This window comes from Oryctolagus cuniculus, chromosome 9, assembly GCF_051225735.1.
Source record: "Oryctolagus cuniculus isolate XC-2025 breed Fujian yellow rabbit chromosome 9, ASM5122573v1, whole genome shotgun sequence".
NCBI classification, from domain to species: Eukaryota; Metazoa; Chordata; class Mammalia; order Lagomorpha; family Leporidae; genus Oryctolagus; species Oryctolagus cuniculus.
In genome coordinates this window covers 13,268,341-13,282,941 of record NC_142875.1, presented here as the reverse complement: position 1 = coordinate 13,282,941, position 14,601 = coordinate 13,268,341, and the positions used below count along the sequence as shown (strand labels likewise).

At 47.2% G+C, this 14,601-nt stretch overlaps 1 protein-coding gene across 6 annotated transcripts in view; it reads left to right on the top strand.

Moving 5' to 3' along the window:
- UBAC2 (UBA domain containing 2) overlaps positions 1 to 14,601 on the top strand; it is a 191,713-nt gene that overhangs the window by 113,511 nt on the left and 63,601 nt on the right. For 2 of the 6 annotated variants that reach the window (XM_089303477.1, XM_089303478.1), the window contains 3 exons: positions 1,541 to 1,710; positions 6,445 to 6,568; positions 11,566 to 11,613. In XM_089303477.1, the coding sequence (XP_089159603.1) occupies positions 1,595 to 1,710; positions 6,445 to 6,568; positions 11,566 to 11,613 (288 nt within the window). In that variant the 5' untranslated portion in view covers positions 1,541 to 1,594. Of the gene's footprint in view, positions 1 to 1,540; positions 1,711 to 6,444; positions 6,569 to 11,565; positions 11,614 to 14,601 lie in introns of those variants that run through there. The other 4 variants (XR_016212718.1, XM_008260139.5, XR_016212719.1 and 1 more) reach the window with 3 other exon arrangements.

Below are 14,601 nucleotides of genomic sequence, written 5' to 3'. Positions count from 1 at the left end.
AAAGAGAAGGGGAGGCAGAGAGAGAGAGAGAGAGGTCCTCCATCCGACTGTTCACTCCCCAGTTAGCCTCAAGACCAGAAGTGCACCAATCCGAAGCCAGGAGCTTCCTCTGGGTCTCCCACGTGGGTGCAGGGGCCCAAGGACTTGGGCCATCTTCTACTGCTTTCCCAGGCCATAGCAGAGAGCTGGTTTGGAAGTGGAGCAGCCGGGACTCGAACTGGCGCCCACATGGGATGCTGACACTGTAGGCGGCGGCTTTACCTGCTACGCCACAGCACCAGCCCCAGTAAATCCTTTTTAAAAAGTGGCTTATTTGTTGGCTAAACTGCTAGCCACCTGGTGTTCAGAACAAGAGTGTTTCTATTATACTTGCTCGGCACTATTCTGGCTATCCAGTCAGTTTTGGGTGCCGTATTGTTGCAGGGGCACAAATGCCTGCATTTGTGGTTGCGGGGGCCTGGCTAGCAGGTCTTGGGAGAGGTGACTACAGAGGTTGAGAATGCAGGCTTTGCAAGGGTGTCACAGTTACCCTCATGCATTTGAAACTATCTCATAGAAGATTGCTTATGTCAGTCTTCCTTGTTCCAGAAAATAGAAAAAAGCCCATAGGCAAGTTCATGGAGGCAGCTTTCAGATCAGAAGCTGAAAGTGGTTCCCAAGAATTAGGAGCATGAAAAAATGAAATATGCCATTTTTATGTATGTGCCTACGTAAACTGGATGATAATTTTGAGGGTTGGCATAGAGAGAATTGAATTTGTGACTAATATCAGAGCCTTTTCACTCCGGGATTCTGTAAAAATGGCCAAGTGGCTTCCGCCTGGCAGTGGCTTCCTGGGGTCCCTGTAAGTTCTGAGGTGCTGAGGATCCGCAGAGGGACATTGTCAGACGGCAGGAGGAACCACATGTCCTCTGCGCCTCCACCTCTCTTCCTGTAAAGTGAAGGCATTGCTGGTAGCGAACTTCTAGGAGGGGAGCGGGGTTTAGACAAGCGGTCAAGATGGCCATGTCCCACACCAGACGGCCTGGATCCAATTCCCGGCTCTTGACTCCTGTCTCCAGTTTCCAGCCAGTGCAGACCCTGAGAGGCAGCGGTGATGGCTTCCTGCCACCAAGTGGAAGACCTGACTGAGTTCCTGGGCCCTAGCCTTGTCCCTGGCTCAGCCCCGGCCATTGAGGGCATGTGGAAAGTAAACCAGCAGATGGGAGCTCCCTCTGTCTCTTTCTTTCTCCATGTCACTGACATAAGTAATAATTTAAAAATTCGGTGAAGGTGAAATGTAGAGATTTTATGACCCGGTAGAGACACGTGATGTAATACTTTAGAAATAGTTTATTTAAAACTTGATGGATGCCTGAAGAGGAATGTTCAGTTTGTTGAGAGACCATCCGGTGGGGACTGTGGCTTTTAATGTTTGAAGTAGTTGCCAACTAAGGCACTGACACATAGTGAAGGTCTCAGCTAGTGGAAAACAACTATGCCAGCGAACTGGATTTATCTTTTATTGTTTGTTTGTTTGTTTGTTTGTTTTTGGCACCAGAGGAGTCAAGTATAAAAGGCAAGGTGTTATCCTGTGACAAGCTATTGAAGTTGCATGTGGGATCATTTCACAGGCTCTCAAGCCCTGTTTTTATTGTTACGGAGTTACTGGCGTGTCTTTAGCTGTAATTATGCCGTACAAGTGGAGTCAGCATCTTTTTCAATGGAAAGGTAATATGGGTGTGTGTGTGTGACCTCAACACAGTGTTTTTATTATTTTCTTTTTTCTTTGCGTATAATCATGATTGTATGGTAGACAGTAAGTATTAGTAATATTACTTAAAAGAGTGAACGAATGATTTATAACTTGCTTTCCTCTTCAGTCTCTCTAGCCTCATAATAAGCCCAGATAGGGCTCCCAGAAGTTAGATATTTACAGTATGAAAAATGTCAAACTGAGTTACTGTTGACAGCATAAGGAGCAGATGTTGTCATAAAATAAGGAAAAGAGAAAAATTGGTCAGTGACTAATAACATTTTGGTATTTTGTGCAGCCTGTGTGTATAGAAATAGCAACGGAAAATTTCTACAAAACAACCCATATGCTCCTGGCCTGAAATATGTGTCTTTGTGTTAGACGTGTGTGTGGTCTAGTATTTAGTCATCATGTAAGACTATTCAGTGATTAATAACTTTTAAGGAATTTTTAAACTTCTTCTCTTGCTCTTTAAGATGTATGTTGTGGTCATTAAAATTCCTGTCAGTATTTTTTTTCTTTTTGGTTTGCTGTGAAATGTGACCATGAGCAAGAGCTCTGCTGTAGCTTGTTTAATTACAACTCACCGTCTGTACCCTAGCTGGGCGTAACCAGAACAGCCCGTGAGTTGAGCACCTCACAGGACGTGTTCCGTGCTGAGCACTCCCGTGCAGCTGGCTGGCCAGCCAGAGTAGGGCTTATTATCTCCACAGAGAGCAACAGGCCATGTTTTTCATGCCTTCATATATGGAACCATGTGTCACGATCCCATTAGAAATGATAAAACAGAGGTTTTTTTTTTTTAAGGCAGATTCTGCTGTATACTTTTTCCATTTTAAGGAAAATTCTTTTGCTCTGCAAGTGTTCATTGGGCACCTATTCCTTGCCAGGCACTGTTCAGATCAGAGAGGACAGAGCAAGGAGCCAAGCAGACCAGAATCCCCTTGGGGCGCCCGTTGCTGTCGGGGAGACAGGTGATAAATGAATCGATCGCGCATCGCCGGCAGAGAAGAGGGTTCCAGGTGCTGCACGGCAGGTGGTCAGGAAAGGAAACGCAGACTACAGACTGAGACGGGGCCACGAGGCGGAAGGGGGCTACTGAAACAGAGTGGTCCCGGACGGCTTCTCAGGGGAGCTCTATTCTGGGAAGTAGACGCCAGGGTCAGGGTGGGGTACGCAGGCGTTTGCCTGTCTTCATAGTGACTTTGGCCGTTACTCTGAAGCGGCGAGCACTGGGGGACAGAAAGCCCAGGAGTGACTTATGTGTACTTTTCAGTGAAAACAAAGCATAGCAGTTTCATCAATCATTTGGATTTAGAATTGGATAAAACCTGTCCTTTTGTGTGCTATCTAGAAATTGCTATGTTAATTTTTTTATTGTAATAACTGCTGAATGTGGGTTATGTGTAAGAGTCCATACTGACACTAAGGAGGTGCCAAGCTGAGTGAAATACAGTGCCTTCTCTCGGAAGTCCTGGTCTAACGTGAGATTTTAAGAAACCCACAATAGCTAATTTAAATGTGGGCATGCAGCTGTTCAGGAAGAGGGGCAGTTCCATCGCCCCCAGTGTGATGAGTTCCTGTGCTGCGCCCGGGCCTGGGAGAAACTGCAGAGTCCCGTTTCCTTTCCCCGCTCGCACCCGGTGTGGGCGGAGGGCAAGAAGAAGGAAGAAATTGAGAGTGGTCCACGTGGTAGCCGCCTGCTGTGCCCTCCACGTAGCTCTGCTCCTCTGCGCTCGCCGTCCTGTCTCAGCCGCGAGCCAGGGCTTTCTTACACCCCTCTGCACCCCCAAGTCTTGACACAGTGCCTACATGTAAGGGTTCGCTGGCTGGGGTTACCCTGTGCTGGCATTTGCTGTATTCCCACAGGTACCTACTGATGCTGCTACTGTTGATCACATGCGTGTGCTTGTCTGTGCATGCGTATACGTGTGTGTTGTTTTGGCTTTTAAGTGTAGAGTCGAGAAGACAATGAATGATTTTTATACCACGATCTCCACTGAAGATGAGAAAATATGCCAGAGGCCAGCCAGGAGGTCTGGTGTTGCCACAAAAATGGCAGTGAGGACATTTCTTTACATGTCCTTGCTGTCTTATGGTAATGAAGTCGTGCTTTGTACTGGCATTGTTCCCCCCCAAAATGGGAGAATAAGCCAGCTGCTTAATGAAAGATGCTTGCACGCGTGTGCCCAGGGCACTCCACTCATTCCTGTTACCGCCTCCGTGCCTTTGCGGGAATGTGAGTGTGCAATCTTGAAATGAGTTCCTTGAGGTCAGGGACTATTTCTTATTCATAGACGTCGAAGTTGACGCTTTGCCCAACATCATGCACCCTGATCGACACCCAGTTGATTCATTGATTCACTGATACAGTGAAGCCCACATAGCTCTGGGGCGAAGAGGCAAGCCACTAACCACTGGGAGTGGGCTGTGCATCTTCTGGGAGGAGCTGCAGAGCGTCATACGAGCTGAGTTTACGAAGCACCAGGGTGGGAAGGATCTTGTGGGTCTACACAGTGTCAGTGTGTAGTCAAAAGAGCCTGACGTGCTGTGTGTAAGACCAAGAACGCTGTGTGAGGGCCCAGATGAGGCTGCAGAGAGAGGACAGCTGTGGGAAACTGTGGATAAGGAAGAATTGCAAGATAGTACTAGGACCCCAAAAGTCCTCGCCATCCCCCCGCCTCCATTTTTTTTCATCTGAGGACAAAAACACATTTATCTGTACTCTTATGTGTACTTCTTGGTATGTATATTATATTTCAATAAAATGTTTTTTTAAAAAAAGTAAAAGGAAAGAAAGAATTGCAAGACTTGCTATTTCGTAATAATACTTCAGTTTCACCCTTGAATACTAGGTACCTGTGGAAGGAAGGTTTGTAAGCAGCAGAGGGACGTGGGCGGGGCTGTTGTGGTTTGGGAAGAGAAGAGATGGACTGACAAGAAGTGAGATTTTTAAGTAGACTCGAGTGGCTTCAGAAGGTGTCAAGTTGAGCTTCAGAGCCAGAGGGAGGGACAGGCAGGTGGCTTTGGAACTCATTTCATTTTCTTAGTTGAAGCCATAGAATGGATCAGGAAAAGAAGACTGCTGGCAGCCTGGGGAGGGTAGGAGGAAGGGATGGGAAATTGTCAGGAAACGAGCAAGAACTAAGGGTTAAGACAGAAGCAGGGGCCAGCGCCGCGGCTCACTAGGCTAATCCTAGCATACCGGGTTCTAGTCCCGGTCGGGGCGCCGGATTCTGTCCCGGTTGCCCCTCTTCCAGGCCAGCTCTCTGCTGTGGCCCGGGAGTGCAGTGGAGGATGGCCCAAGTGCTTGGGCCCTGCACCCCATGGGAGACCAGGAGAAGCACCTGGCTCCTGCCATCGGATCAGCGCGGTCCGCCGGCCGCAGCGCACCGGCCGCGGCAGCCATTGGAGGGTGAACCAACGGCAAAGGAAGACCTTTCTTTTTTTTTTTTTTTTTTTTTTTTTTTTTGACAGGCAGAGTGGACAGTGAGAGAGACAGAGAGAGAAAGGTCTTCCTTTGCCGCTGGTTCACCCTCCAATGGCCGCCGCTGCAGCCGGCGCACCGCGCTGATCCTGGCAGGAGCCAGGTGCTTTTCCTGGTCTCCCATGGGGTGCAGGGCCCAAGCACCTGGGCCATCCTCCACTGCACTCCCTGGCCATAGCAGAGAGCTGGCCTGGAAGAGGGGCAACCGGGACAGAATCCGGCGCCCCAACCGGGACTAGAACCCGGTTTGCCGGCGCCGCAAGGTGGAGGATTAGCCTATTGAGCCACGGCGCCGGCTAGGAAGACCTTTCTCTCTGTCCCTCTCTCTCTCACTGTCCACTCTGCCTGGCAAAAAAAAAAAAAAAAAAAAAAAAAAAAGACAGAAGCAGAAAGGAATTGAAGGAGCATGGACAGGAGTGCCGAGCAGCCTAAGATGCTGTGGTGGCCGGCACCACAGCTTACTAGGCTAATCCTTCACCTGCGGCGCCAGCACCCTGGGTTCTAGTCCCGGTCAGGGCGCCGGATTCTGTCACGGTCGCTCCTCTTCCTGTCCAGCTCTCTGCTGTGGCCTGGGAAGGCAGTGGAGGATGGCCCAAGTGCTTGGGCCCTGCACCCCATGGGAGACCAGGAGAAGCACCTGGCTCCTGGCTTTGGATCAGCGCAGTGCCACCGGCCGCAGCAGCCATTGGGGGGTGAACCAACAGAAAAGGAAGACCTTTCTCTCTGTCTCTCTCTCTCACTGTCCACTCTGCCTGTCAAAAAATAAAAATTAAAATTAAAATTAAAAAATTTAAAAAAAAAAGATGCTGTGGTAACATCACTGGGCGGAGTCTAACATGAGGCTTTTGGATCTGACTGTGAAGCATTCTGATATTTCTTGCGTGGAGTTTGCTGATCTCTTTCCTTAGACCTTCAGACCACTGTGGTCTCCATAGGCTGTACTTTGAATTCTCTCACTATTGACTGGTAGATGCTACCCCATTCCTTTGCTGTGGTTTGGGGAGGGTCAGCAAGAGTAGAATAATTAGGGTTTTCATAAAGTGTTCCATATAAGTACAAATTATTTTAGATGTAATACATGTTTAGAAACCAACCTATGTATCTAAGAACATGCTTTCAGACAAATAAAATTATAAGCAGCCTTGCTTCAAGTATCCACCTGCCATTGATATTTGAAATTCAGTCTTACACTACAGTGATTTTTCTTTATTTGTTTGCATAGCCTGGCGCCTGTGTTTGCTCTGTTTGTACCATTTTACTGCTCCATACCAAGAGTCCAAGTGGCACAAATTCTGGGCCCGTTGTCCATCACAAACAAGACATTGATTTATATATTGGGACTACAGGTACAGTATGCATTTTTATTTTCACATTTCTTTAACCGGATCTTTTTTTTTCTTTTTTTCTTTTTTTTTCTTTGTCTTCTCATTTGATCTCCTTGAAAACAGGTTTTTTTTTTCCCCATAAGTTTGGCTTCATGATCTGTATCAAGTGTTCAAAGGGAGCGTTACAGAACAAGAACATCAAGGTGTAGAAGGTACTAGAATGCTCTCATAGCCTTCAGAAATCTGATAAGAGCTTTCACTGTAATTTGTATCAGTGGAAAATATTTTGATTTCATTGTACAAGTACATGTAAGTACTTTTTAACAATCATGCTTTGCAGTGGAAACAGAAGAGAGTTAAAAGGTGGAAAGTGGAAAATCAATGTCAAAAAGTTAATTTGTTGAAGACAGAGCTACAGTGAAAGCTCTGCAGAAGAGCTCTGCTTCAGCCGTGGGTTTTCGAGAAGCGTGAGAGCCGTCCTTCCGTCCTTCCGTCCTTCCGTCCTTCCGTGTGGGGGAGCCCTGAGGGCAGGGCTGCCGCTGGCCGCGGGGTCTGCGCGGGTCCCTACTGCCTGGCTGAAGTTAGAGTGCGCTCTCCTCACCAGGACTCAGTGCACGGTGCTCCCTGCTGCGGGTTTCTGTTTCTGTGTCTGTCCTACTTGTCCCTGTCCCTTTGCTCTCTCGGCGTTTCATGTAGTTTTATTCTAAGTCTTCCTGTGGCACCATGTGTAGCTTGGCCTTTTGATCCACTGAGTGATACTCATAGCATTCCTTATCCCACACGTTTCAAACCGGATGCCAGCATCACTTTACAGTGCCTCTCCCTCCCCTTTTAACCTTTAGCATTTCCTCTAACTTCTCTAGTCTGCCGTCACTGCGTTATCAATGGCTCATCAAGACCCTGTTTCCTTACTGCATTTACAGCCGTTTCTCATGAAATCTGTTTATTGTCCCTCTCTCCAGCCCCGTACCTGTACACTCCCCCATCTCCTACCTGACACTCACATAGCCCAGTAGCCTTCTGCAGCGCATTGTGACGGCTTGGGTTTGCCATAGCAGGCTCAGTGTTTTCTAAGTGGTTACCACAGAGGCAGTGTGGGATGCACGACAAGCACCCAGACCTGGCTCAGGAGAACAGTTCTATTAGCATGGCCTTCACTGCCCATGAGGTCTGGGTCAAGTCACAGAACCCCCGGGGCCTCATTTGGCTATGAGTGTGCTCCCTTTCAACTCTGAAGTTGCCTAGCATCTCTGAGGGTGAAAAACATTTTTTCTAATGATGCAGAAGGAACTCCGTGTGGAAGGTGTTTGAAGCCAGAATCTACTTTGGCTTAATGACGTGGCCTGGTAATTATTTGCTTTGTCACTTACCTTTTCTTAACCTCCACTTTTACAAATGGGGAAACAGCATCTACTTTCAGGTTCATTATAAGGAGTATTGATATGTAGTATAATCTGAGCAGATAATATGATCTGAATCAGTTGGTTCCTCTTATTTATAATTTATGTCTTTAACTACCGACACTGATTATTCTGAGTTTGTGAATACAACATAAATAGTATGTCTAATCTGTTAACGGGGGCGCTCAGTGGAGAGAGGGGCATTTGCATGCAGTACTGTTGCAGCATTGCACATGGCTCCCAGGAGAAGTACCCTATTGGGCCACCTGAAACTCAGAAACTCACATGCAACTGCCATAGATACATTTTCAAAATAATTTAAACTGCTAACATTTTCATATCATTCCAGCAACTTTGTAAAGTCCAGTTGATATCAGGAAATAGAGGGGGACCCCGGGTGGCTCCTTAGTAAAAATCCAAAGCCGCAGCATGAATGGTGTGTCCAGGGTTCTTCTTCTCGTCCTCTGTCTACTCTGCCCCTCCCTGCCCTGCATCCTGTGTGACTGGACTCCTTCCTCCTAGGACAGCTGCCTCCCTCCTCTCTGGCCTTCACGTGTATTTCTGTGCCTTTCTGTTTCCCCACCCCAGCTACTTGCAACCAGGGGCGTTTGTTGAATAAATGAATGAGTGAGTGGGTGAATGAGACTTCCGTTGTTGTCAGAAAAGCCAGAGCACTTGTGAAGGGTCACTTAAGTATCCGGTGGCTTGAGAGCCAGTCCTGTAATGAATGTCCTACGCTGGAGGCTCTGGAGGAGGGGATGGCCTGTGAGAGATGGCACCTGTTCTCAAGGAACCCAGCGTGAGAGAGAGCACACACACTGTCCAAATGCGAGGGGACACAACTGGGACCAACGTGCAATAATAGGAGGGGCTTAAGAGTTCAAAGCAAGTCATTTAATTGGCTGAAAAAATGGTATACTTCTGCCACGTGGGTGTGAGACAGCAGCTCAGAAGAGCTGTGGCGCTCTGCCCCCAGGGCCGTCCAGCCTGTGGAGTTGGTGAGAGTGAGAATGGCTTCGTCAGGTGAGGAGGATTCAGTGAGTTCAGTGTCTGAAAAGGTGTCAATTTTTTTTTTAAGATTTATTTATTTGAAAGGCAGTTACAGAGAGGCAGGGTTGGGGGGAGGTCTTCCATCCGCTGGTTCACTCTCCAGATGGCTGCAATGGCCAGAACTGGGCCGGTCCCAAGCCAGGAATTGGGGGCTTCTTCCAGGTCTCCCACGTGCGTACAGGGGCCCAAGGACTTGGGCCATCTTCTACTGCTGCCCCAGGCCATAGCAGAGAGCCGGATTGGAAGTGGAGCAACTGGGACCCAAACCGATGCCCACATGGGAATGCTGGCACAGCAGGCAGCAGTTTTACCCACTACGCCACAGCACCGGCCCCTGAAAAGTTGCTTTTTTTTTTTTTTTTTTTTTTTTTTGACAGGCAGAGTGGACAGTGAGAGAGAGAGAGACAGAGAGAAAGGTCTTCCTTTTGCCGTTGGTTCACCCTCCAATGGCCGCCGTGGCCAGTGCGCTGCGGCCGGCGCACTGCGCTGATCCGAAGGCAGGAGCCAGGTGCTTCTCCTGGTCTCCCATGGGGTGCAGGGCCCACGGACCTGGGCCATAGCAGAGAGCTGGACAGGAAGAGGGGCAACCGGGACTAGAACCCGGGATGCCAGCGCCGCAGGCCGAGGATTAGCCTAGTGAGCCAAGGCACCGGCCCCCTGAAAAGTTTTGAAAGCAGTTCCCTAGCACATTCAAAGTGTTATTAGCTGGCTTATTATTGGTTCTTTTGGGTTTTTTCCTTTAATTTTTTAAAGAAGATTCATTCATCCGTTCATTCATTTGAAAGGCAGAGTGACTGGGAGAGGGAGAAACACAAATGTCTTCCATCCACTGCCGCTTTTTGCTCACTCCCCAAATGCCTGCAAGCACTGGGGTTGAGCCAGATTGAAGCCAGAAGCCAGGAACTCCATCTGGGTCGTCCACATGACTGGCAGGAACCCAGTACTGGGTTCGTTATCTGCTGTCTTCCCAGGCACATTAGCAAGAAGCTGAATCGGAAGAAGCTGGAGTCGGGCCTGGTGTTGTGGCTAAGCCAGTTAAGCTGCTGTCTGCCGTGTCAGCATCCCAAATGGGCACCGGCTCCAGTCCTGGCTGCTCCGTTTCCAATCCAGCTCCCTGCTAATGCAGTAGAAGATGGCCCAACTCCTTGGGCCCCTGCACCCACATGGCAGACCCAGAAGAAGCCCCAGGCTCCTGGCTTTGGCTTGGCCCAGCTAGCCATTGCAGCCATTTGGGGAGTGAACCAGCAGATAAAAGATCTCTCTCTTTCTCTGTGTCCTCTAACTCTAACTTTCAAATAAATAAATAAGTCTTAAAATAAAAAGAAGGAGAGGAAGAGGAAGAAGAGGAGGAGGAATAAGAAGAGCAGGAGGAGGAAGAAAAAGAGGAGCAGGAAAAAGAAGAGAAGGAAGCAGCAGCAGCGTGGCCACAATTGGAACCAGTGCTCCAACATAGGATCCTGGCGTTGTGAACAGCATCTTTGAACTGCTGCACCTTAATACCTACCTCACAGGTTCTGTTTTTAGAAGAGAACTACAGCAAAATGTAGGTATAAGAGTCAGTTACACTGAACAAGCATCAGTGCTAGATCAGAGACTGCATTGAGGGTGGCAGCTGGTGCCCTCTACCAGGTGAGCAGGCACTGGAGCAGAGCCTGCAGCCTCCTTTGCACCTGCCCTTTGCCCTGTCCTGCCCTTCCTGTGTGTCTTCTCGCCTTGTGTCCTGAGTAAGTGCCAGACTTTGAGGTTTTCGTCTGGTGCGGTGTCAGCAGTGAACCCGGCCTCTCCTGCTTGCGCATCCTGCTTCTTCCTCCGCGATCAGACCACTTCACGCTCTCGTTCTGAAGGTCTAGAAGTGAACACAAGGCAGACGTCCTTTCTCTCTTGCAGGAACACTTTGAAATGCCCTAGTACTTTTTTTTTTAATTCTGAGCACAACTCTCAGATATAAATGATTTGGGAACCAAAGGGAGAGATTTCGTGAGACCTAACTCTTAATTACTTTTGCCATTGATTTGGTTTGTATTGTTGCTTAGTTTGCTTTTCTTTGGGTGCATCAGAATGAGAATAATCAACATTTAAGAGAGGGACCCTCAGACATGAGCCTGTGTGTGTAGGTAGAGTTCTTCCCATAGAAGTTAGGGTCACAGTGATAGGAAATCAAAATAAGATTATGTAAGCAAGTATCTTCTGTCATTACCTAACACCGAACATGGGATGGTGACTACCTGTGTTGTATGTCGTTAATTCTAATAATTTCCTAATGTGTGTATCTTACTGAAGTTAATTAATACCTATTGAAAATAAGAATGTTCTTGAATTTTAATTATTTTTCTTTACATGGAAGTGGCCAGATTCAGCTGATCTGTTTTAGGCTATAGAAAATCAAATCTTGGCATAAAAAAATTATTTTCCTTTAAATAACAGAATTGATATCTATTAATTTTCTATGTGCTTATCTATATTATGACATATATCATTAATACTAAGTGACTATAGTTATGTCAAATAAATGTGCTGTGACTAACAGTTGAATTTCATTTTTAGTTGCCTTTCTTTTTTCTTTTATAGCTTTTCACCTCTGGTTCCTACATCTGGATTGTAGCCATAAGTGGACTTGTAAGTGTCATTCCTTCTTTCCTTCGGTCCCCTCTCTCTTCTGAAAAAAAAAAAAAAAAGGAAAAATGTCAGATTGAGCTGTGGGTTGTCCTGCTTTCAGCTGTCTCTTAACCAAGTCAGGTGTGGCTCACCACTGTTTGCTTAGGTGGTGATGAAAACAGGCTGGCGGACGCTTGTTGGTCTCTGTTTTCAAAGTAACTTGGGTGAAAGTTTTAGCTAAGTTTTTTGTCAGTGCTGTTACATGAATGGTCTAATTCATAGCAAAGGGGGGGAATGACAGAAAATGGAGAAGTTAGACTTACTAAAAATATTGAGATGTTCTCCATGTTTTGTAGAGACATATTGTCATGCAAGGGAAAAAAATAAGGCTGACTGAAAAGTCAGGTGCATTGGAGCTGACCGAAGACTCATGGTGTCTGTGGCCAGGCTGGGAAGCAGGGAGTACACCTGGCTCCTAATTTTAAAAAAGTTATTTGTTTTCATTTTATTTGAAAGGCAGAGAGATTCAGAGAGAGAGAGAGAAAGAGATCTCACATGCGCATTCACTCCCCAAATGCCCACAACAGCTGGGTCAGGTCGGAGCCAGGAGCCCCACCCGGATCTCCTGTGTGGGTGTCAGGGACTCCAGTACTTGAGCCATCATCTGCCACTCCCCTGGGTGCCATTAGCAGGGAGCTGAATCCAAGGTGAAGGAGCTGAGATTCAAGCCAGGTACTCCAGTATGGGACGCAGGTGTCCTGAGTGCAACTTAGCGCCTGCACCAAACACCCCTGCTCCTGTGTGCTAGAATTTCTTCCTTGCTCCCATTGCCGTGTGACTTTAGCTCACTTTAATGATAAGCATTCGTCCTAACCGAACTCTATAGAAGTATTTTAAATATGTTGAGAGCATGAAGTTGGGTTTTGTCCTTCATCCATGGTTTGAATTTAAAACCCCAGAGGTATAAAAATAAATGTGTAACTAGTGTGTATGGAGAATAGTTTTAATTTCTTTCTTGGAAAAGACTAAGGAATTTATAAGGTGGATTCATAGTAATGAGTGTAATACCAGTGCAAAATAATTTGGAGATGACTGCATTCCACTGCAGATGTTTTAAGTAAGTTATCACTGCTTATCTTTTTTTGGGGAGGAGGGGAGGATAGAGGGAATGACTGGTATTTTAGGTCATTTATGTAATTCTTTAAACCTGCTTACCTCCCTACTTCCTTTAAGCTGTTATTCCTTTTCTGTGTTTCCTCGTCGTATTAAACTTGAACCAACTTCATTCCCCACAGCTGTTGTGCTGTCAGCCAAAATCCTGGGGCTTGAAGTCACTGTGTTTTTCCTTCCCTAAACATTTTCTCATCTATCCAGGACCACAGAGCTGGACCCCGCTAGGAGGCCTTCAAAGCACCTGTGCCAGCTAGTGTTCATAAGGCTTGGGCTGGCTTCAGGACATGCTGGAGTCAGACTCTCTGGGCACAGCTGCCAGGCACCGCACCCCGCCCATCATCTCATCCCCGCCACAACTGCCAGTTTGACAGTGCCCTAATTAGCCTGCAGACAACAAATTGAGAACTCAGGGCTTTGACAGTGAGTGAGACTTGCTTGAAGATTCACTGTTTCTCCCTTCGTGTTTTATCTGCCTCAGCGGTGACGACTGCGGGTCCTTAGTGGATATCTCCCTGAACTGTTCGGGGTTCGAGAGGAGCCTCAGTGTGCGCTGTTTCTTTGTGTTGGTTTACTGCTGTTTCATTTCCTCTCGGTAGCCGTACCCTTCTTCAATCACTCGCCATGTGCTTATGTGTTTTGGAATATTCCTTTCTTTCTTCTGTGTTTTGGAATCCTGGCTGTAGATTAAGTGCTCACTGTCCCCTCAGAAAGTTTGATTTGGAGACATTTGGTGCTGAAGAACTGGAGGATCCATTTTTCGTGTCTTTGTAATCTCCTTGAGAGGCGGGGTGAGGGAGAGAATTCTGTCCACTGGTTCACTCCCCTATGCTTGCGACAGCAAGGACTGAGCTGGGCTGGCACTGGGAGCTGGGGACTCAATCCAGGTCTTCCTCATGGGCAGCAGGAGCCCAGATGCCTGAGCCATGTCCTCTGTTCTCAGGAGCCACATTGCAGGAAACTGGAATCGGGAGCTGGGGCCAGAACAAACACACATAATTTATTTATTTATCTGAAAGTCAGAGTTAGAGAGAGGAGAGGCAGATGGCCGCAACAGCTGGAGCTGCGCTGATCCGAAACCAGAGGCCAGGAGCTTCTTCCGGGTCTCCCACGCGGGTGCAGGGGCCCAAGGAGTTGGGCCATCTTCTACTGCTTTCCCAGGTCATAGCAGAGAGCTGGATCCGAAGTGGAGCAGCTGGGACTCGAACTGGCACCCATATGGGATGCCGGCACTGTGGGTGGCAGCTTTACCCGGTTCGCCACTGCACTGCCCCTCACCCCCACAGTTTTTTAAAAATCTAAAATACACATGTTGTGAGCACAGTCTGCTCTAGCACACTATCTAACAGTAGTGTGGTGGCCATTTTCCGTTTTTAAAAGGAACAGTAAGCTTAAAGAATTTTTAAAATGAAAAATATAGCTTGTTTCAGAAGGATGACTAGATTTATGTACTGCTTGGAATATAATTCCAAGACAATTTAGTATTTCAAGGATTCTGCTAGTAATAAATGCTTCTGAGACAACTAAATTTTCCCCTTGTACAATAACTGATTCAGTTGAAGTCACTGACCTACTATGATCAAAAATCGGATATATCCTCATATTAACTTTGTTCTTATTACCACCATAATTAGATGACACCGGCCATGTTTATTTAAAAGGATTGCTATTGAGGCCAGCATTGTGGTGCCGCCGGTTAAGCCACCCCTTGCAATGCCAGCTGGCATTTCAGTTAGCTCTCTGAGTTCTAGCTCCTCTACTTCTTATTTCTAAGATTTACTTATTTATTTGAAAGATAGAATTACAGGGGGGGGGGGAGAGCAAAAGAGGGAGGGATGG